The sequence below is a fragment of the Coccinella septempunctata genome, chromosome 3 (assembly GCF_907165205.1).
Source record: "Coccinella septempunctata chromosome 3, icCocSept1.1, whole genome shotgun sequence".
NCBI lineage: Eukaryota > Metazoa > Arthropoda > Insecta > Coleoptera > Coccinellidae > Coccinella > Coccinella septempunctata.
In genome coordinates, this window is record NC_058191.1 from 12,317,237 (window position 1) to 12,342,042 (window position 24,806).

General features: G+C 34.6%; 1 protein-coding gene across 1 annotated transcript; it reads left to right on the forward strand.

The window, feature by feature from the left end:
* Positions 1 to 23,092, forward strand: LOC123309032. The gene is made up of 4 exons (XM_044891879.1): positions 1 to 194; positions 3,116 to 3,251; positions 12,685 to 12,945; positions 22,982 to 23,092. The coding sequence occupies exons 2-4, from the start codon at positions 3,117 to 3,119 to the stop codon at positions 23,063 to 23,065; spliced, it is 480 nt and encodes a 159-aa protein (XP_044747814.1). The 5' UTR covers positions 1 to 194; position 3,116; the 3' UTR covers positions 23,066 to 23,092.
* Positions 23,093 to 24,806: the final 1,714 nt, after the last annotated feature.

The window sequence follows — 24,806 nt, forward strand, 5'->3', positions numbered from 1 at the left end:
ATCGAAGAGATGCAACGCGCGCCAGATAATATATTTCATTGCGAGCTGTTAGGAAAGTGAAAGTTCTTACTATTAGTGTGTTGGAATACCAAGTGTTACTCAACGGATCCTACCGGATTGAGCTCTTGAACGCCAGAACGTATGTACGTTATGTGAGAGTGACATAAACTTGCACCAAGAATTGATCTAGTCACGTAAGTTTAAATGGTTCATTCGGTCGAAATTATTATTCTTCTTTTCACTAAAACGATCTAATATTAAGCTCCACACGAGAAGTGTGAAAAGTGGAAGTTTATTAATACGGCAGAGGATATCGAAGGAATACAAACAAATCATTATTTGAACATTTTATATGTGTGCTGCTTGAAAATCACTTTTTTATATGAATCAACAACTCTATTTCGCATTTCAACACCGCTGTTTATAGTGGAGGAGCGGAATCTTCTTTGCCAAAAAATTGATTTTCAATATCGCAACATTCAATTTTTCGCCTCTCTTTTGAAATAAACGAAACGGAAATGAAATTTTTTCACACCAACTTCGTTGAGTTGAGTTTCCGCTTTCCGTATTTATCGTAAAGTGGGTACTTGAATAGAACACATATCTAAAAATGAACGAAACCATATTTAGGAACCAAATGAAATTTGATTGAAAATACACGTTGCTTCTTGGTTTTTGATAGAGAATCCATCATCCTTCAATCACTAGATCACTAGATATTAGGTGGGCAACATGGACTGTGTTTGAATTTAAAGCTTAGTAGTTAAGGCATTATTCGTTTCTGAATATTTAAAATATACAAGAAGCTTGTATTTTCAATTAGATTTTATGTGAACCAAAAAATGTCTCTTTCACATTTTAGATGTGGGGGTGGTCCATTTTCGTCCTCATTGTATATCTGAATATTCATTCAATTTGTAGCATATTCTCTTTGGTGTTAGATAGCTCTGATTCTTTAATACAACTATAATACCTCTTTATCGAGGGTGATATAGAAAGTCAATAAGCAATCGCAATTCTACTGAACTGCAACATTTTTTGGGGGGAAATAGTTATCTGTTATGAATCAAAATTCGAATATTCAACCTTAAACTTTCGACTATTTCAGCATTAATTGTTCCATTTGAAATGAAATACATCTATGAATTACAATAATAATATAGGTATTTCTGTTTCATGATATTTTAATTTGATAGAAAATACCTGTCATCTTCATTAAATGAATTTTGACAAAGAAATCATAATCTCCGACTCCAAAACCATACAAATAATACGATTTACTTTTATAAATCGATTTTCAAAATCATTTCGAATGTTCAACCTTCAATTTTCAAGTATTTCAGCATTCATTATTCCAAATGAGATGAAATACATTTATGAATCACAATAAAATTGATTATATTTTAATTTGAAAGAAAACACCTGTCTTTTTGATGAAACCAAATTTAACAAAGAAATCATAATCTCCGACTCCAAAATCATACCTACATATACTTAATTTAGTTTTATAATAGCACGTGGTTGGACAAATATTTTTCTTCTGAGTTTTTGTAATTAGAACTGATCGAGGTTGGCACTCATTAAATTTCGAATTGAATTGGAGCTGAATGACAAGAGTCGTTCTTTTTTGAAAGCTTTCCAATCGGCCGGTTGCATTCCCATGTTTCGACATGATATATAAATTTGGAAAGGCCTATTGATCAATTACTAAGCAAAAAATTTCAGTAAGGAGTTCAAAGTACAGGGTGGGCAAATTTCGATGTTTTAGCACTACAGCTTTTAAACCAGTGGAGATAGACAAAATCTGATACCCCATTCTCGGTCTCTTTTTCTGAGAAACTAATAGAGGAGTAGTCATTTTTGGCCACCTTCTTTTGTTTTCGAGTTATAAGCGAAAATTGGAAAAATGGCGATTTCGAAATAAATGTATATCTCTGCTAATACTCATGATAGAGTTCTGAAATTGAAACATTATACAGGCACTTTTTTGAGTAGAATCCAGTGGCGTGCTTGCCTTTTTAGCAGAATGTTTAATTATGGAGCTATGACCCAAAGTTATGTTTTTTTAGATGGGAACACTAGATTTCTGTGCAATTTTTTTAAAACCTTAATTTTTACTGATTTCAAAAATATATAACATCATATGGTTTGTATTAATATAAATAATAAAAAATGGTCAAAAACCTTTTTTCTCAATATTTCTATGGTTTCAACTTTTGATGAGAATAGAAAAATGTAGCATCTTATCATTACCACAGTCCCCTTATATTAGTCCTTTCATTTCTATGCTTCTTACTCAATTTCTCCAAGATCCAAATTTTGTGAAAATTGGTAAAAAGTATAGAAAGAAAGACATTTCCGGAAGGAGACTGCTCTTGTTATAGGAAGCTCTATTTTTCTGTGCTCGTCAAAAGTTGAAACCATAGAAATATTTAGAAAGAAAGGTTTTTGACCATTTTCTATTGTTTATATTGATTATTGATATAAATTATATGATGTTATATATTTTTGAAATCAGTAAAATTAAGCTTTCAGAAAATTGCACAGAAATCTGGTGTTCCCATTTAAAAAAAACATAACTTTGGGTCATAGCTTCGTAATTAAAATTCCTGCTAAAAAGGCAAGCACGCCACTGGATTCTACTTAAAAAAGTGCCTGTATAATGTTTCAATTCCAGAGCTCTATCATCAGTATTAGCGGAGATATAAATTTATTTCGAAATCGCCATTTTTCCAATTTTTGCTTGTAACTCAAAAACAAAAGAAAGTGTCCAAAAATCACTACTACTATTGTAAGTTTCTCGAAAAAAGAGAACGAGAATGGGGTATCAGATTTTGTCTATCTCCACTGGTTTAAAAGCTGTAGTGCTAAAACATCGAAATTTGCCCACCCTGTACAAAGCATCGATTTCAAAAATGTCATTAACATCAGAAAGGTGGTTTGTGTGATTTCACAAGCACCAAGCACAATGCTTTAGGACATACACGTAAACAACCAAAAATACTTTATTCGTGACAACACAATATGGATCCCACTCAGCTGATCAGGAGTATCTTTTATTAGATTTATATTTTTTCTTCAATGTATGTATTTTTTCATTTACGTTATTTTCCAGAATGAAACATATAATGATAATTTTGACATCTGCTCTATGTGCCAACACTTTGCCAACAGGAAGTGTATCTGGTGGTGTAGATATCCACGTTAACGACGTATCCAAAAATTTTCAGTTTCCTACAATCAACCCAAAGGTGAGTGAAAAAAAAGAAACAGAATATTTTGGGTCAGGAATTCAAGATAAATCACGATCAGCAACCATATTTCAAAAAAGACTTTTATAATCTTATTACTCAGCAGACTTTGAGTACGAAAGGTGGTTCTGAACCTCTTCTTCATTTATATTGTACTGGTACCTACTAAATACATTTTCTAGTGTGTCTTACAGAACATATTAGGTCATTTGACATTGAAAACACATACCTAGATAGGTATGTCTAACAGTGGGCTCATGCAGTGTTACTAACACGTGAAACTTAAGATAGGGACTAATCTAATTGGTAGTTGGCTTTCAGTTGATCGTATTTCTGATGCCCTTTCGATTGCTTTTTTTCTCTGGTCTATGTTCTAAGTAACACTCCATAGACCGCGGTGAATAAAAGTAAGTGTTCACAGTTCCGCATTTCCCTAGACAACAAGCTTCTGTGGATTTGTGGAATAAGCATGTTGACATTCCTGCTAGAAAAGCAGCAAAGACTCTGATGGCTTTCAGAACTCAGGCTATAACCAGTGCCGATTTAAGGTTCTTTCGGGCCCTGGGCGCAGGAGATCTATGAAGGCCCAATAGAGCTCAAGTTCCACATAATTTTATATTTTATAGTTCTGTGCTTCATGCAGTGCAACTCATTAAAACAATTTAAAATCGGGAATGTTGGATTCGGCAAACTGCTATTAGATGATTGCCGGTGATGGCATGCATACATGCATAAATTCGGCATTCAAAGAGCTTTCTAATGATGCCGATGGGAAAAAAACCAGATGTATTTGTAAAATGTGTCAATTTTGAGCTCATAATCATAATATAAAAGGCTCAAAGTTAGGATTCCTTCAGTTTTTGCCTGAAACTGCAATTCGATAGGTGCAATTGTAAGCTAGAAGCAGTATTTTAAAAGTTATACCATTTTCATTGAAAGTTATCAATAAACTCGAAACGAACAATGTGGTTCCATAAAACTCCCCTTTTAGTTACTTAGTTACTCGAGTATTTGAGTACTCAAATATCGAATCTTCAATGAAGAAAAACAAACTACTTAGCCATATTTATAGAACAGAAAATATAATTACGGCCGGTTTCATAATCAGACCTAAAGTCGCTTTAATTTTAAAGCATCCTTTAACCCTACTAAAAATGACAGTAACGTCCAGTTTCATAATCAAATTTAAAGTCACTTTAAGCTTAAAGCTTCCTTTACTGTCATTTTTAGTAGGGTTAAAAGAAGCTTCAAAGTTAAAGCGACTATAGGTTTCATTATGAAACCGGCCGTAAAGGAAGCTTTAAGCTTAAAGTGACCTCAAATTTGATTATGAAACTGGACGTAAAGAAAGCTTTGAGCTTAAAGTGACATTAAATTTGATTATGAAACTGGACATAAGTCGTAGATTTGAAATATTGAGCTGAATCAATAAGATTTCGATTCAATAACAGAATATAGGCTCAATTTATTATTCAGTTATTGATGAACGACTCAATCAGATCAGACTAATTTTCATTTAATAAGTTTTTTGTAACTCTTGGCATGTAACGTTCAGTTTCATTATCAAATTTAAAGTCACTTTAAGCTTAAAGCTTCCTTTACTGTCATTTTTACGTCCGGTTTCATAATCAAATTCAAAGTCACTTTAAGCTTAAAGCTTCCTTTACTGTAATTTTTAGTAGTTTTAAAGGAAGCTTTAAAGTTGAAGACGCTTTAGGTTTGATTATGAAACCGGCGTCCAGTTTCATAATCAAATTTAAAGTCACTTTATGCTTAAAGCTTCCTTTACTGTCATTTTTAGTAGTGTTAAAGGAAGCTTTAAAATTAAAGCGACTTTAGGTTTGATTATGAAACTGGACGTTACTGTCAATTCGGAAATTTTCATTGTTAAACTGAATAAGGTGTTCAATCGATTTCTGCTGCTGTTCCAAAAAACTTATTTGTTCTAATTTCGTTCCCTTTGCATCAATATCTACTTAAAACTCTGCTTTCATCTTGCTTTGTATTTCACGAATTATATCTACATTTCTATCATTTGTTATACAGTGCACGTCAAAATTATGGAACAAATTCATTTTCTCAGAAGAAAAATATTTGGTAACAAAATCCTGAAGCAGGTCAATGTTTGTTTAACTTTTACCAAATTTTTATGCATTTTTGAAGGATTTTTGTTACACCCTGTGCCATCCCTATATCAAGTCCTCTAAATTTTTTGAATAGGGAAAGTGGTTCATGTGGTTTTTTTGGCAAGGTTTTTGTATCTTCTTTACATGTGTGCAGAAATTTTCAAGAAAAATATTTTTTTTTGTGAAAAATTTGTTAGTTCAAAGGTTTTCACTAGATGCACTTTGTCACGGCTCATTTACTTTGAGACGATGGTACCGAATGAAAGTCGACCATTATAGTTTTGTTCATGCATAACTTTCAACCCCAAGCGCTTTGATTATTGCATCCAGAACAATGGTGGTCATTTTGAACATTTAGTTCAACTTATCTTGTAATGCACAATGATTCACCGGGTGGTAATTCAATGCCGAAATGAATTTCCAATGCCACTCCATTTTTTTCTCCATTAAAGGTTTCGTAGGGGTTGAAAGTTGTGCATGAACAAAACTGTAATGGTCGACTTTTATTCGGTGACAAATTTCATCATGTACCATGATGAAGATGAAGAAGATACCTTGCCAAAAAGTACCACATGACCCACTTTCCCTATTAAAAATATTTAGAGGGCTGATGGGGATGGAACAGGGTGCAACAAAATTCCTTCAATAATGCATAAAAATTTGGTAAAAGTGAAATAAAAATTGACCTGTATTAGGATTTTATTGCCAAATATTTTGTTCGATAATTTTGACGCGCACTATCTATACAATATTGAATCAATTCTCTGCATTAATTCTATTCAATTATTTCCAACTCAATCGCTTTGCATCTATCAATAATTTTTTCTTCCCTTGTCCCTAGATTTCTATAAGCTGGAGAGCTAGTGAACCCTGGGAGTAACGGTCTCCCTGTAAGGTTAGAAATTTGTATACTTACGATTTATGACATGCTAAGAGCAATAGCCATGACCTGGCAGGCGTCAGCCCTGCACGTCATCAGCCCCTTTATTTTTTGGACTGTTAAGTAAATTGAGTTTCAAAACTTGTTTCTGTAAATTTGAAAATTTAATAGGATAAAGTTTATTTATTGTACATCTTAAAAAAAAATTGACAGGCGATTACAATAAGCAGAAGTATATGACAGATCAATTAGAAAACGTACAGTTGATGAGGTAAAATAAACTTTATCCTGTATACTTAAAATTTTTATATGTTTTCAAGTAAACGTCTCAGAGTAAATATGTACAATGCCAGGCGGTTTTGAACAGCATAAGACCTTGACAGGCGAGGGGACAGCTGCTAAGGGCGTGCAAATAAGAAAAATTGTGCAGTGATATTGTGCATTGTTCTACTTAATATTAACATTTCACTAAAAAGTGTGCAAGATGGAATTGGAACACGTGGTTTGTGTGATTTGTAACGAAGACGACGAGACTACGTTGAATAAAAGTAAATCAATATTGAAAATAAGAAAAGACAATAATTTAAAATTTAAAGATATTTCTTTGCCAGAGGAAATTAACGCAAATACTGGTTACCATGTAAAATTTTATGAAAACTTTCTTGCTGTGATGAAAAAATATCGCACAATCATCATCAACTTCATTTAACTTCTTCAAATCTACCAGGTATTTTTTATGAACTTCCTATATTTTTTACTAGGCTTTATTCTTTAATTGTAACTATATTTTTGATTTTATTACGTGGTACAAATTTTATCATTATTAAATATATATTAAATAGAAATTATTCATAATAATGGTACTGTAACAATAATTATATTAATGTGCAAATCACGATTTATTAATTATTATTGACGGAAATAAAAATAATTACGTAAAAATAAAAATTATAATTAATTATTAAATATGAATATCTCAATGGCTTTTTTTTATAGAAATGTCATCGACAAACGTAGAAACAGTGACAGTAGCCCCTCCAATAGCTACTGAAGAAAGCGGAGCATCAGCATCTGCTGAAGTGCCCGTTACTAAAACTAGCCATGCTGATAGGCTATGTGTGTTTTGTCGAAATAAATATAAACAAGTGAAAGGGCGGTACCAACCTCTTCACTCGTCAGAAAGAGCAAGTTTGATACAAGTTTTGAAAGAATTTGGCGAAAATAATGAATTTTATGAAAAAGTTAGCGCAGATTTAAGCCCATTGATTTTTTATCATAATAGCTGTCGAACAATTGCCATATATACTTTACAAGAACAAGCGAAGACAAAATCACCACCGAAGAAGACTTGGAAATATTTTCACAAACTGGCTTTTGATGAAATGCAAATTTTTATCAGCGAGGAAATAATAAATAAAAAAAGGACATTTTCATTCACATACTTATGTGAATACCACTTTGAATTATTACAAGGAATACTCGAGGAAAATGATGAAGATGTTGATGTTAATTTTAGTATCCAGCGGTTTGAAGCTAAATTGTTACAGAATTACGATGAAATTACAATTATCATTTACTGTATGCGTTCATGTAACATATCTTATTTGCACGCCCTTAGCAGCTGTCCCCTCGCCTGTCAAGGTCTTATGCTGTTCAAAACCGCCTGGCATTGTACTTATTTACTCTGAGACGTTTACTTGAAAACATATAAAAATTTTAAGTATACAGGATAAAGTTTATTTTACCTCATCAACTGTACGTTTTCTAATTGATCTGTCCTAAACTTCTGCTTATTGTAATCGCCTGTCAATTTTTTTTAAGATGTACAATAAATAAACTTTATCCTATTAAATTTTCAAATTTACAGAAACAAGTTTTGAAACTCAATTTACTTAACAGTCCAAAAAATAAAGGGGCTGATGACGTGCAGGGCTGACGCCTGCCAGGTCATGGCTATTGCTCTTAGCATGTCATAAATCGTAAGTATACAAATTTCTAACCTTACAGGGAGACCGTTACTCCCAGGGTTCACTAGCTCTTGGACTATATATCTCGCATGACCAAGCATCGCGCCTTCGGCGCACGTCATTCCAGATTTCCCCGACTCTTCTCTCGACGATCTCGCAAAAATTTGACTCGGTTCAGTTATCATTCTTATCAATGTTATTATTATATATTGATCAACGTCATTATATTGACTTGTAAGTCCATAGATCTACCTTGTAGGTGGATTTACCTTTACAGGCTTGATTCGCCCTTTATTATATTCACTAGTATGGCTAGGAGATCCACCTTGTTGATGCAACTGTACAGGTTGATTCGCCTTTCGGACGTTTGCTCGGGCCTGCAGCCCTCGCGATTTGCTTTTTCGTAGACGTCAAAATTTTCAATTTTTCTACGTATTCTAGGTAATTTCCGTTGGTGCTCCGGGAAAAAGAATATTCCTATCCTGGAATGCGGTTCTTCGGGCTTAAGATAGCATTTTTTATAGTTTAGTATAGTACAGCCTCGGGTACAGCTGATTAATTTTCATGGCAAGAAATTGTATATATAGAAGAAACTAGGGTTCCGCAGGATCAAATTCGAATCTATACTCCACATCTTATGAAAAATTCGGAGTATTTTGTTCCCGAATTTTTCATTGAAAATGTTCATAAAATAATGTGTACTTGTTTTAGTCATCGAGTTTGCTATATAATTCCAAATATTTTCCCTCCAAATGCAGTCCTTATCTGATTCTAGCGTGACATCATGTAAAGGCGGGTTTCTAGAAACCAATCACGTCTTTGTGTGAGGAAAACGTCGTCATTTTGATACGCTCTTTTCCTCGGTCGCGAGGCAGCATTAGCCCGGGTGTCCACTGGAAGCGTATTCGAGCGGCTACACGCTGACGCGAAACGAGCGTTTGTAGCCGCTACAAAACAGGCGGCGCGGCGCTACAGAGGTTGTCCACTGGAGGCGGCTTCGTACGTTCAATTCAGTGTTGGAGCCGAAGGATCGTTCTCAATACAGTTTTGCTTGTTGTTTGCGATGGCTGCAATTTTTATAGCCAAAATCAAATCGAGAATTCAACCATTTCTACTCATTCATCACTGGTATTCGTGCCACTACATAGTTGATTATTTACCATTTCTACTGTCAACCGAAGAACGGACCTTATATATTTCCCAACTACTACTGAATGAATCGAATTTTATTTTACTGACAATGCGGTGAAAACAACGAGAAACAATTCTTCCAATAAGTATTCAATTGTTTGGACGACTCATCCAGAAAGACTATCCTAGGTTTCTTCCTCAGCTAATTTTTTGGTGACCAAAAATGCGTGTTTTCGTTTTTTTTTTCGATTTTATTTCCCCTGGAAAACTGAATATAAACAAAGTTCAATTTTTTTTATTATAGATCACTAAATTATCGATTGAGGCGGCGTTCCTCAACCTGTTTCCATATTAGAGGATATCAATGTTGAGCAAAATTTCAGAGATATTGTCGTTGACTGTCCACAAAATGGTCTATGACGTTTTAAATCTGAAATCTTAACAAAAAAATTGTATTTGTGTAATGAACGCGTGTTTTCAATCGATGTGAAATTTAATGCTTTACAACTTTTTTATACTTCTCTCATATATAAGCTGCTTCCAAAGATTTTTCCGAGAAATCAATATGAAATATATCATTTTGAAATGTTTCAGGAAATTGTCCCAACTTTGGGATCCATTAGTGAGAAAAAGTACACACTTGATCTCATTCGACGTAGAATTCAGTACTCTATAGCTTTTCTCGCAAGTAATCAGTCGATATCCGTATTTCTTGAAGACATATGATTGAAAAACTACAAAAAACCTTATTTCTTGGCCGCCAAAAGTTATGCTCAATTCCTTTGAAGGAAAAAAGCCAAGATGATTTAATTCGGTCACTGATGAAGCCATTTAAGCAATAGAAATCTTTTATAGTTACAAAATCCTTACTGAATCTCAATTTTACCGGACTGAAATGAATGAGCCAACGGGCGTGCACGCGCTACACTCTCTACAGATCCCATTTCAGGCGGATCGCGCGTACGAGCTCGTAGCCGCTTGAAAACGCCCGCTCGAAGTCGCCTGCAGTGGACAACGCTGTATTGAAATACGTTACTTGGGATCTGTAGCGGCTTGCCGTACGTTCACGCTCGTTTCGCGTGAGCGCGTAGCCGCTCGAGTACGCTTCCAGTGGACACCCGGGCTTACTCCTGGAGCGAACACGTCGCGAGACCGAGGCCACTCGATATCCACGCCAACTGGTCGTCTGAAATCTGAAAGTCTGGTCAGTGACAAACTCTTTTGTCTGTCGCGAAAGCTTGACTCTCCCTCTAGATTTCCTGCAAGACCGCATCGCGCCTCGGCGATTACCCCGACCCATCTCACGCCGATCAAGTACCCTAAAAAACTTGATACGATATAATGATCATTCTTATCGACGTTAATATGCAGGGTGTTTCATCATAAAAAACAAACATATCGATTTAAATTTATTCTGCATTTTCTGAAACTTTTTAGGGTTTTCACTCCCAATCTCTGGAACAAAATCAATTAAAAGAATTGAAATAAACGATTTGCTCCTGCGTAAATTCTTGCACTAATTTGTCAGGAGAAAAAATTGTTGCCTGACAATGAACTGAAAAAAGAACTTTGAAATTAATGTAAAATAATAAGCAACAATTCAGAAGATTTTCTGAAATTGATTTTCGTCTGATGAAGGAGTCTGATACACCTAGATCCCGAAACGTTAAATAATTATAATTTCAATGTTTTTTTTTCAGTTCATTGTCAGGCAATAATTTTTTCTAATTGATTTGCTTCTGACAAATTAGTGCAAGAATTTACGCAAGGGCAAATCATTTATTTCAATTTTTTTAATTGATTGGGAGTGAAAACCCTAAAAAGTTTCAGGAAACAAACATATATGGTTGGTAGGTGATACCGGGAGAATCATTTTTGCGTTATGACATACCTATAGGTACCCCGTTTTCGACGCATAAAGGTAAGCGCACATACATCGGCATCGGACGGACGGCATGGAAGGAACGGCACGGCAGCGGCGGAATTTTTATGAAGGTATCGCACATATAACATCGGAATCGCCGGAGGAATAGATTAGTTGCGAATATGTCTTCAAGCGGTGAGGAACTAGCGTTTGTTCTGGAGGAAGAAGAGTTTCAAAAGCGAAGGAAGCGTAGACGAATGTGGATACATGACATATGTAAAAAAGGAAGGATTTTGGAGAATATGTTCATTTATTTCCGGACTTGATGAAGGACGAAAAAAAAATGGTTGCTATAATTTCTGTCACTTAAATTGTATTATACAATTCATTATAATTTTGTACGCGCAGTATTAAGTTCTCCTGAAAACTCATGCTTCTGCCGTGAATTCGTATTTCTTATGACTACCCGTACAAGCCGCTGCATGTAGAGACTTGGAAAATGACGCAGATGCCGCGGCAATCTCCGATTGGTATCGCACATATGTCGGGATCGGCCGGCACAGTACGCATCGGTCGGAATTCAATTCTCGTTCCTCAATTCCCTTCGGATACGATGCGATGCGATGCCTGCCGTCCGCACATATGTGCGTTGCTCCATTCAGTTCCATTGAAAGTAATTTATTCCGATCCGTACCGTCCGTCCGATGCCGTTGTATGTGCGCTTACCTTAAGCGAGATACAGGACGTTCAACGTCGTATTTGATATAATTGTATATTTGTATAAATCTCAAAGTAACGGTTTCTCGTTACAGAAAAAATTTCTACAAAATGGCGGAAAACCTACAATATTCGTGATTTTTTTCTAGGTTGCCAAATTGAATTTCATTTTTTGAATGAATACAATTTCCGAAGAATATCCATGAAGAAGTTTTCTCCACAAAAAAAAAATTGTGTTCGATTTATGAAAAAATTTCTTCACGAAAATTATTCTAATATTGTGTAAATTCAGAAAATGAAATCCAATTTGGCAACCGAGAAACGAACATTGCAGGTTTTCCTCAGATGTGACCAGAAATACGACGTTCAACACCCTGTATCTCGCTTATGCGTCGAAAAAGGGGTTTATGTCATAAGGCAAAAATGATTCTCCCGGTGTCATTTACCGACCATATCTCTTTGTTCAGTTCATGATGAAACACTCTGTTTTGATAAACAGCTGAGAAACCTATTCTCTAACTTTATATAGCTTAATAAAACTATTTCGAGAATTTCTGTTTGATTGGATGATTAAAAATTACTTTCATCATTAAGTTTAATACTCAATACTTTCATTTAATTTTCAAGTGAACTGGACCATATCAGTAACTACTAATAATTTCCAAAATATGACATTACCTTCAATAACTATTTATTTGTTTCAATTTTTCATCCTCTGTGACAATGCATTGTTTTTTATTCCTAACAGGCATTCACCGTTCTGCCCGGTTTTCCCGATTCAGGCAGGACGAGGGCAGTTTTGGAACAAGAGACCCTACTGAGTCAAGTAGATTCGAAATACGGTAACCTTCAACAGAATGTCGCCAATATTTATAATCCGAAGCCAATAGTCGACACAATCAGAGAAGAAGAGAAATATGGAAATGATGGGGAGAAATTTAAATCGGTGGGACGGGTGCTTGTGAATGGCTACGAGAGTTTCTCGAACTTTCTGAACGCATTATTCGAGGTGAGTAAGCTTTTGCAGAACTGTTTATTGAAAATTTATTAACACCTCTGGAAAGATATATAGCAGCTCAGAACTAAGACTAAATCCAAAGAGCGATCACGTGAACGCGTTCTGTTAATATCATATATTGTCTTTGGCTGATAACTACTACATTGTACCAGTAACAAGGCATTCCTTTCAACTGTGATTGATCGATTGAAGAAAGAAAATAACACCGCGCTGGCTGAGCAGCGCTCATCAATCTTTTGACTTCAACATCCAGTCAGTTAAAATATTAGGACACCAGAAAATTTTAAGAAAATGCTTTCTGCATGAAATGATTTCCTTGAAACAAGTTAAAAAATCAATTAATAAGAGAACAGATATCGAAAACTTGAACACCGCCTATTATTACCTTATTGATAAGATCAGGGATAGAACTGATCGAAATTCATAATGAGAAATCAACGTTTCACATGTATGCATTCGCCACATATTGGAACTTAGAATTCCAAAATTAATCTATCAGTTGTTTTCCATCCGCTTTCTCTCGATGTTTTGTGAGGTGTATGTGTTTAAATTTTTTGATTACATGACTCAGACCATTTACAACTGTAAGTAAATTTCCAAAATTCTTTCAATTCCTCTGGTGAATATAAACACAATAAGAAGAATCTACCATCAACGCAAAAAGAGTTTTGACCATTTTCTTGTTTTCAAACTGGATATTTAACAACTCAATGAAAGCTGTGATATCATCACCATTTGAAATTCTTTCTTTTTATTTATTATAGCTAAAAATTATATCCAAACAGTTCAGTAATGTCCCCCTTTTTCTTTTGCTGTGTACGACGCTATATTTTAAAATGTATCTTTCAATGTAGAGCCCCAGGGCTCTTCAGCTGAGGATGATTTTAGAATAAAATCGAAACTAGTCGGCATTGTTTTAAGAAATGGTTTTTGTTCTATAAACCTGACCTTTTGCCTGTCAATCAACTGAAGAATCTTATAATAAAGGTCCCAAATCTACACTTTCATTTTATTTATCATCTCAAAAATTGAGTAATTTACTTTCTATATAATAAATACATGGTGTCCCATTCGAAAGTGTCCACCCTCAATAACTCAACAACGAATCAGAATCAGAATCAGAATCAGAATTTGTGAAGACACTCGGAGAGGTCAATTTTTGATGACAGGGGGACATGATCTGGGATACAAAGCTTGCTTCTATTTTTCTTTCAAAAGAAACCGACGGTATTTCCTCGAGCGTCGTGGATACCTATATAGTGGACATCGAAGATTAGATGGTAGAAAGAAAAAAAGGTTTTTTACTAATAAATTCTTCCATCAGTGTGTATGGTATTTAAAGGATGGGTGGAAAAACACACTATATGATTTATATATTTATACTTCGGCGATCGATTTCGGTTTACAGTGGAACCATCATCAGGCCAGCTGAAATTATCATTGATTAGGAATGAAAATTCTGGTATTTTTTTACATTTTAGAAGTATTAAAAGTGAGGTTAAGTAATAAAAACAAAAGAAGGAAGAAACAGAAGCGTGCAAGCGGACATACCGTTCAGTAATTCAGCTGAAGTAACAATCATGAAAAATTCTTGTTCATAATTAAAAAGACAATTGATCCTTAATTCCAATTTGTTGGCGATATTTAATGTATTTTTTTTTTTTTTTTTGGAGCAGGCATTCAGTCTAGAAACCAGAAAGATGTTTGAACGGAAACAGAGGTGCGAGATTACGGTAAGGAAAGGAGTGTCAAGGTTTGGCGGGTAAATTTAAATTAAATGCAGGGAGTTATCAGCTTAAAAATGTTCTTAGATGTTCGGAAATCTGATATGTCATTTAGGAGGTTCGAGTCATTCTTTTTTCTCAATATCTCGTATTGCTCTAACAGGGTTATTTTGTGGTAGTTTGTTTCTTTATGTAAAATCTCGAGGTTATCAAAATTGGTGCTGTGATCTTTTTCCTTTAGATGTTCTCCAAGAGCAGATATGGGTCTATTTTTTAAATGTTCGTTGAATCTCTTTTTCATTTCAATTAAAAATTCTTCTGAATTGATAAAGAACATTGAGATGACAGAATTAGATCCCGATAAAAATTACATCATAGCTTCATTTGACATCGTAAATTTGTACACCAACGTTCCCGTAGACCAGTGGTTCTTAACCTTTTAGTGATCAGGGACCATTTGACAAAATTGTTGTCTTGTCACGGACCACCAACTGTTCCGAGGTAATATTAAGTACGTAAATGTCAATTTTTGTAAATGAATAAACAAGGTGTTTGTAGTTATGAATTTGAATGAACGGGCTCGACTTCGATTTATGCCCCACCTCAGATTTTGATGATTATTTTTTATAGATAGAATTTTTCATGAGGAATCGAATGGTAGTAATCTCAATCAGCGGAAATTTATAGTTCATTAGCTATGATTTTTTGAAATGTTCGTTAAATGCACTCAATTATGACATTTGAATGTTTGTTCACTGTAATTCTCGATTAATTCGAATGTTTTTCTCAACAGAACGCAACCAATTGGGATTTTGAGGTTATTCATTGGAAGAAATGTAAATAATGCATCAATTTTGGCTAAAAATTGAACTGAATTAATTTGAGGTTAGGTTAGGTTGGGTTAGGACAGTGAAAAAATAATTTCATACATGATACATGAAAGTATCATTTTTGGCGATTTAAATTTAAGTTTGAAGGACCGAAAAGTGAAAATATAATTTTTCATGATAATATAATGATATAGCATGTATTTTGATGAAATTTTCGAAAAATCGTTTCTCTCAAATTGAAAGTTTGCCGGGATTGATAGTTGTACGAATAGATTCTGTATCTTCTCTTGCATCCAGGAAAAAATCGGCAAAAAAATCTGACGTAGGCACTTTGTCGAATTCGAGAAAAAGCACTTTACAAAAATTTCAAAAAATCATAACTGCCGAACTAGAAGTTTCCGCAGATTGGGACTAGTACCATTCGATTCGTTATAAAAAATTCTATCTATAAAAAAATAATTATTAAAATTTGAGGTGGGGTATAAATCGAAGTTTTACCAGAAGCTTTATTATTTCAATGCGATTTTTTTCACTGCATACTCTTCACCAATTTATGAATCCTTGGTTCAGTGCTAGGTACTTAATGCCAAACTGGCATGTCGGCACTGGCATCCAACCGATTTCGATGCTTGTTTTTAATTACCAGTAGAATCGAAAACCCCTGCTTGCATAAATATGTCGATGAAAAGAGAGAGTATTGGGGTCTAGTCTCCCCATTTTTTCTATTCAAGAAACCCAGTTCAATATAATACCCGTCATATTTTCGTTTTGGTGGCATTTTTCTAAAAAACTAATATAAAATAATTGTTATCAATAAGTGCTCTTCAGTGTGGTTCAACCATATGTCCTGTCGGATGGCTTCGCGGACCACTTCGGGTGCTTCCAGGGACCACCAGTGGTCCGCGGACCACCGGTTAAGAACCAGTGCCGTAGACGAATCCCTCATTGTGCTTAAAGAATACTTGGAGGAATACATAAACTCCGATGATGTTTTAAACCTAGATAATACGGACGTAGAAAACATTGGTAAACTATGTGAAGTGATTACTGAACAAAATTTTTTCATTTTCGACAACACAATATACCTGATGAAAGATGGTCTACCAATGGGCCTGCCATCCAGTGGACTCATAGCTGACGCATACGTGGACAAGGCAGAAAAACAAATTATGCAACTACAAAATAGTGACAAAATTATCCTTTGGAGAAGATACGTAGACGATATCTTTGTTATCTGGTCAGGCACCGAACAAGAGCTGTCAGAATTCTTCGACCTCATGAATTCAAAATTTAAAATCAAATTTTCTCTAGAAAAGTCAGTGTCCAATTGTATTAATTTTCTTGACCTGACAATATCCTTAGAAGAAGGTAATATTTTCTCATATAACATCTACAGAAAACCTACTCAAACTGACTTAATAATTCCGCACGACTCATATCACGCACCTTCAGCAAAGAAAGCCGCCTTCTCATTTCTATTCAGGAGACTCCTCAACGTTCCAATGTCTACAGAAAATTATAAAAAAGAAATAAAAACCATTTACCAGATCGGAGAAAATAATCAATACTCTGACAGATACATGGATACAATATTTAATTCCATTAAAAGAAAGATTATTATTGATAAGATATACCCACATACATCAACAAAGGATCGTTTCATATCAATACCCTTTTATAGAGACTTAAATCCAAAATTAATTTCAACTCTCAAGAAATATAACTACACTCTTTCTCACAGAAGACATGCAACCCTAGAAAATTTATTAATTAACTGTAAGAAGAGAAGAGAGAAAGAAGAAATGAGTGGTGTCTACAAAATCTCCTGCAGAGACTGCGAATCCTTTTACATAGGAATGACAACTCGAAATATGAAAAAGAGATTCAACGAACATTTAAAAAATAGACCCATATCTGCTCTTGGAGAACATCTAAAGGAAAAAGATCACAGCACCAATTTTGATAACCTCGAGATTTTACATAAAGAAACAAACTACCACAAAATAACCCTGTTAGAGCAATACGAGATATTGAGAAAAAAGAATGACTCGAACCTCCTAAATGACATATCAGATTTCCGAACATCTAAGAACATTTTTAAGCTGATAACTCCCTGCATTTAATTTAAATTTACCCGCCAAACCTTGACACTCCTTTCCTTACCGTAATCTCGCACCTCTGTTTCCGTTCAAACATCTTTCTGGTTTCTAGACTGAATGCCTGCTCCAAAAAAATACATTAAATATCGCCAACAAATTGGAATTAAGGATCAATTGTCTTTTTAATTATGAACAAGAATTTTTCATGATTGTTACTTCAGCTGAATTACTGAACGGTATGTCCGCTTGCACGCTTCTGTTTCTTCCTTCTTTTGTTTTTATTACTTAACCTCACTTTTAATACTTCTAAAATGTAAAAAAATACCAGAATTTTCATTCCTAATCAATGATAATTTCAGCTGGCCTGATGATGGTTCCACTGTAAACCGAAATCGATCGCCGAAGTATAAATATATAAATCATATAGTGTGTTTTTCCACCCATCCTTTAAAAAAAGGTTCTATGATGTAATATGCACTTTCAGTGGTGGTGAAAGCGTCTGCAGTTTGTAACGGGTTTAGTTTGCAAAGGGTTTAATGTATGATTTATTCTAATGTCCTTAATTTCATCGGGATAGGGAAATAATTGGTTAGAGGACTGATATAAAAAAATGGGTTTAATCTCGAGCGCCAGCTATTCTTTCAATAGGGAGAAATAGCAAACCCACCCAGGCACCTAGTGTCGGAGACAGAGTTCTGGGTTATCTAACGTGGTAGCGATAACAAGTACTTTAAAACCGAAATTATTACAATAATCTAAATTACAGTGAACCATACAATGATTTCCAAGTCAAGAAATATATACAGCTGATGACCCAGTTCAAAATGAGGAAAACAGACATGCAACAATTAATCTGTCACAGTGATCAGAAATTCAAAATCAACACAGTGAAATTAATGAATCGACCAATATTCAAATTAATTATATTCAGTCAAAATATCAGGTATTAGAGAAAGAAAGAAATCAATAGCGGTAACTTTGGTTCCTTCTGAGACAATGAGGGATGTACGGGGTTTACACAAAATTTACAGCAACCGGTTGTCCCAGAAAGAACCAAGTACCTGTAATCGGTTAATTTAGCGATGGGTTTGATCCCGAGCACTTTCAGTGATTTTCAGTGTACAGGCCAATCAGAATTGAAGCTATTCAATAAACGGGACGGGTTTGATTCAGGTGGAACACAATGCAACAATTTACAGGATAACGGGGTAGTTTATCGTGGCCTCTCGGTGGCAACCTTGGGTGTACAGGCCAAGCATTACCAGCAGAAAGACTTCGAGACCTCTGCCGATTGGTTTCCGTCACCAGAGAGCAAACGGGAAATCTAAACGGAACACAACAGGGGTAGGACTGGATAGGCTACTGTGGTCTTTCCGTGGCGACAGAATTCTGCGGTAAACGGGAAAACACGACAGGGGTAGGATGGGATAGGCTACTGTGGTCTTTCTGTGGCAACCTTGGGTGTACAGGGTGGGCAAAATTCGTTGTCTACTGAGAGGATCTCGAGAACTATAGCAGCTAGAAGAAAACGGATGACACATTCTCGAGCTCTTTTTTCATAACTAATTCAAATCTGAAAACAGAATCGGCCTATCATTTTTAGATTTCGAGTTATAAATAAAAATCGAAATTTTGACGATTCCGAAAATGTCTCATAACTTTTTTGTCTTTGAAGTTACAGATCTGAAACATGAACCTTCTTAGGTACTTTTATACGTAGAATCTACTAGCAAAGATTTTTTTCCAATTCAAAAATATCAAATTCAATGAAAGTTTGCATTAACAGAAATGAAAGTTCACCTAATGATTAGAAATGAAAAAATATTTTGAGCTCATTAGTGGCTTCTACGTAGAAAAGTGACTGTAGAAGGTTCAAGTTTCAGATTTGTAATTTCAAACACAAAAAAGTTATGAGAACTTTATGAAATTGTCAAACTCAAAATAGAAGTATCTTAGGAGGCTGCGGTTTTCACCATTCTTTGTTTCTCCTAATAAGAGCTCGGAAATGTGTCATCCGTTTTCTTCTAGCTGCTATAGTTCTCGAGATCCTCTGAGTAGACAACGAATTTTGCCCACCCTGTACATGCCAAGCATTTTACCAGCGGAACGACTTCGAGACTTCCGTCGATTGGTCTTGGTTCACCAGAGAGCCAGGCTACAGAAGTCTGCGTTAAACAGGGATATTAACAATGAGGATTAACAATTAAACAAATGAAAGAATGCAACTTTGAATCACGAAGTATGCGGTATCAAGAAAAGACTTACGGTTTGTTCCGGTACGGTCACACCACCAATAATAAAAAAGAAAAAGAAACAGATCACAGGATCTTCGAATTTAGAAAAATTAATAAGTAATGAATGACGAATGCCGAATAAAGAATATATGAATTGCCAATAAAGAATCACTGCCAAATAATGAATAATGAATAACTGTCGAACACTGAATAAGGAATTCCGTTCGTCTGGTGGTGCGGCCCTATTTATTAACTTTCCAACATGTGGACGGTCATGTGATCAAAATTGCATCCAAAAATTTGGTATTCTCGAATATGCTCCCCAGAATAAACATTCTCGGTGGCGTTTATCTCTTTATCGGTAAAGAGATGTGGACGGAAAAACAACGCCGAATGCAGAAAGACACTTTTTCTCTGTCTGATGGAAATTTCAATTTTACGGAATTTGAATTTAATTTTTCAAGATATGAAAAATGTTTCTAAAATGAAACGGAATATCTATATCAAAACTGAAATCTCCATCAGACGGTATTGCATTGCTTCAACTGGAAAATTCAGGGAAACGGACATCTAAAACGAGGCTCGATTTTCATAAAAACAATCAAGTATCGTTACAAGGTTTTCGAAGATGTAAAAGAAATCGTCAGGTGTATATACTTCATTCACTTTTATTTTAGCACTCGGTTGCTCCAGAAAATTAATTTTTCAATTTTTCATTTGACTTGTCCTATACAGTGTAAATGTCTTACTGGATCAGTAATATTCATATTATTTTTTATTATATACATACAGGGTGTTTCCAAATTGGACGTGAACCTTGGAAGAGGTGTTAGTATCACTCATTTGCTGCCGTTTGAGCCATATTTAGGGTGGGTTGTAACTCAGTTAGTTAACCAACTGGTTATGAGACCAATGGTTAACCTACCAAAGAAGGTTAAGTCCATTTCCGTTCCCCGTTCCCAACATCGAAATTCGGGAAGTAGTTAAGTAAACTTCCATTTTGTGTAGTTTGCCTATGGTTTTGTGTAGTATCCTAGCAACGAGCATTAACGTACAGTAAATACCCCATATCCGGACTAATTGTTGTCCTCAAGCATTCGGATAATCGAAGATGAGGGATTATTATACATATTATTGCAAAAATGATCATGTAGGTATATATTTATTGAGGAAAACAAAAATAACACCCAGCATACTCGGCAACATAAATAAATATTCATTAAAAATGAATAAAACAATGGACTAGATTCTTTTTGAATATTCACATAATACATTTATGTAATTGATTTCATTTTGGCTTGAAATATGCCATTATTTATTTTCCAGATAATCGGAAATCCGTCAAACTTTGTAATACGTTGCTGAGTAGTTTAATTATAATAATTTTTATTCGTCGTTTACCAGCAATTATTATTTATATTTATGAACAATATGAGCCCTTTTATCTTGATAAATAAATATTAAACAATTCGAAAATTCTGTTTTGCCCTTGGATATTTTTCCAATTCAACAAGTTCTAAAAAATCTTTATCGTCCGTTGAGTTAAATTCACGAAGATTCTCCCTTTTGTGTTTTTCATTAACACTTTTCTCTATTCATTTATGATATATAACATTCATCATATGATGGATATTTCTTAATTTAGGTTAGTTTATACCATACTCTCTGATTTTATATACATGTATTTTGTGCATCCTGGCCTAAACCTTGGTTGAACCCCCAAAATCGGATGGTAAACAATTCCATTGAAAAATTTGTTTGTTTGTGCCGTATCTTCAAAATCATACCCCGAAAAAAAAAGTTAAGTATGCCACGGGATTCTACGCAGAATTCTATAGTATTTCAGCAAATTTTGGAATTAGATCGGAAGTGAATATGGTTGCCGGATGGGTACGGATATAAGAATAAGAATTATGCGTTTGTGAAATCTCAATCTCGAAATAGGTATATTTTTTTTTATCCAAGAGAGATGGGGATCGTTCATAGTTGCTGGTGGGAAATGGACTATATATATATACTCTGTTTGGAGAAGTATGGGATGTACCGCAGAGCATGATAGTTAAACCTATAGCCTATCATTACTTGTTACCTATAAATACGTAATAATTTTTAATCATCACTGATGAAACTCATAGCTACCCAGAGAAAATTTTTGAAATTAATGTATTCAATTCTACTGAGGATAATTATTAAATAATAACTGAACGATAGATTTCTGGGAATGAAAACTACAATAGAACGTTTTTCGTGTCCTAGTTCCTATAACTTTACTGATAATGGATAAAGGACTGATAATGATTTGATTGTGAAAGCCAAGCCCTTATCATTATTTTATACAGCAGATCGATCGACTGAATTTGCCAACCAATTGATTTTCTTTAGAAGCGTTATCAGGGATGATTTGAGTGCAACAAACTTCCTTAATAGATAACACAAATTCAGATTCTTATAAATCTGTAAACAGCAAGTATGTCAGATTTATGCAAATTGAAGAAATTTTGTTGAAAATTGGGTAGAAATATTCATCGAAAAGAAAAGAAATTCGTCATCAATTCTATGATCAAAAGAAGCTAGTTGAACTCAAATCTGAAGTCAGAATATACTTAATTTTCCTCCGCTATTTTCAAGGAAAAGGCAAGTTTTAAGGTGCGAAACTTCTGTGTCTTTGTGAAGGGCTTCGCAAATCTGTCATCCGGAGTATCACAATGGTTAAGGCCCTCGCTGAGTGTGAATTTTTTTTTGAAGAGATTATTATTATTTTTTCTCTTGCGTAATTTTTCAATATCAAGATTTTTTACCTTGTTTGAAAAATTCTTATGATGGTTGAAAAGGGGCCTCAAAAATTGCCTAGGGACCCCTCATGGTTAATCCGGTCCTGTAAACTATTAGGTATATTTTGACACAGATTTTTTCTTGTTTTTTTTGAGGAGAAAATTTTGAAGTTACTCCATGCGCCGCACCGTTCCTCATTAGACCACGAAAATTGAGAAATATTGAATATTAAACAATGAAATTTTATATTTACATGTTTGGTTTCGAACATGTCGTTCTTTCCTTTGAGTTTTCAAGGCCCAAGGGGTTTATGGAAACTGCTTTAACGATATTCATTTTGGATTCATTTTTATCTTTCTCTTTTACAGTATCCCATGGAGAAGGCTAAACAAATTGGTAAACAAATCACAGCCAATCTCAACGCTATTGGTGGGAAATTAGTTGGTCTATAAACAAACGATGGTGGTACATGACTGGTCCAAAAAATAGGAATTCTTAATTGAAACACTTGTGTTCCCAGTACATAACTCTTAATGAGTAGATAATAAAATTTTATTTTTGTTCATGAACCTTTCATTTCTCCTAGCTCAACATCTCTTTTCACCGATCGAATTATCAATGACGGCTCGTCAGGGAATGCAGGGTCTGCCGGCCGACCTAAAAATAATCGAGAAATAGAAAATAATTATAATTATTTTATTCTTCAAAACTTATTCCAAATGATTCATTTCGATTTTCAAATCTCGATTAATTCCCTAGTAAACGTAGTGCAACTTATTTCGATCAACATGACGCCCCAGTCGCCCTGAATTAGTTTATTTCGAAGTTCTCTTTCCTTACGCTAAACACGCTAGGTCGGCCAGCCGCGCAACCCTAGCGAAACGCTTCAAGTTATGGTACTACACAGCACCTATGTCGCACGCAGTTATCACCATGTTAAACTGTATAATATATCGTATTACGTCGCTGCTAAATACATACATGGTCGGCCAGCACGAGTTGGGCCTACCTTGCTATGGTTTAGGCGTTTAGTTTTCATTTTTCATATTTCTAGATTTCCTCATTGTCTATTCCAAGATATTATATTATCCGATGAATAGTTAATCATTATGTCTATTTTAGAAAAGAGCGTATTCGTACCGTTCAAGAGTAGTTTAGTCAATGAAAATATAATATATCACTAATTAAAGTTAGATTTTCTGATTATTGAATGAATAGTTAAATTTTGAAAAAGGGTATCGTACCGTATAAAAGTAGTTTAGTGATTTTTTGACCAAAAAAATTCGTAATTCCTAGTGAATTTATAAGGGCACGGTGATTTCGAAGCTTCTTGAATACGCGTAAGATCGGCCGGCCTACCCTCGGAGTGGGGATATAATAGAATCGCATCCGCATCGCTGTTCTCATATTATGAAATGAATTAGGTCAGTGTCGTAGAATAAGAGGAAGGGGTGCACGTGTTCATCATTTCGTCAATTTTGATAATCTGAGAGGATTCTAAATTTCTTGGATTGTTGAATAATTGGAGTAGTAGCAAATCGAAACAAACTTTGCATCCTGTCACAAGATCATGTGACAGTAGAAGGAGGAATGGTGAAATAAAGAAAGGAAAAATACGTACAAAATCACTCAAAATCAAAATTGCAGATGTGTTTCAGTGAACTCAAAATATTGATTCGCATTGACGTTGATGTTTTTTGTTGTAATAAATTTGTTATCGGAATTTACAGAAAGACCCCGAAGAAAAATAAAACTGACTTCAAAAGCTTGGCGAAAACAAAGAAGTGTAGTACATTCTTTCTCCAAAAGCAAGCATGAAGGTATATATCGCATTGAAAACGAAACTTTTTTACACTGCGGTATGGAATAAAATTAATGTTTCTTCAATATTCATCAACCACTCAGAATGAAGACGCTGAAACTCACCAATTGCTTTTCAATTACCTTCTTCTCCTATCAATTAATAGTTTCTCAACCAATAACTTAACATCAATGATGCTGAAAAACATTACAATTGAGTTCTGATTGCACTTATTTTTGGGAAATAAAATTGAATATTTTTCTTCCACCCCTTATCCGCAACCCCATGCAACTTATATCTTTAGAAACTTAATTGACAAAAAATATATCAATATTTAAATTTAGAAAAACAAAGATTATGGTATGTTTCCGCGTTTTCATTTCCTATTGGTT

Coding starts and splice junctions, on each gene's coding strand:
- LOC123309032 (XM_044891879.1), top strand. CDS start 3,117: ATGAAACATATAATGATAATTTTGACATCTGCTCTATGTGCCAACACT. Junction 3,252..12,684: donor TTCCTACAATCAACCCAAAG/GTGAGTGAAAAA, acceptor TATTCCTAACAG/GCATTCACCGTTCTGCCCGG. Junction 12,946..22,981: donor TTCTGAACGCATTATTCGAG/GTGAGTAAGCTT, acceptor TCTCTTTTACAG/TATCCCATGGAGAAGGCTAA.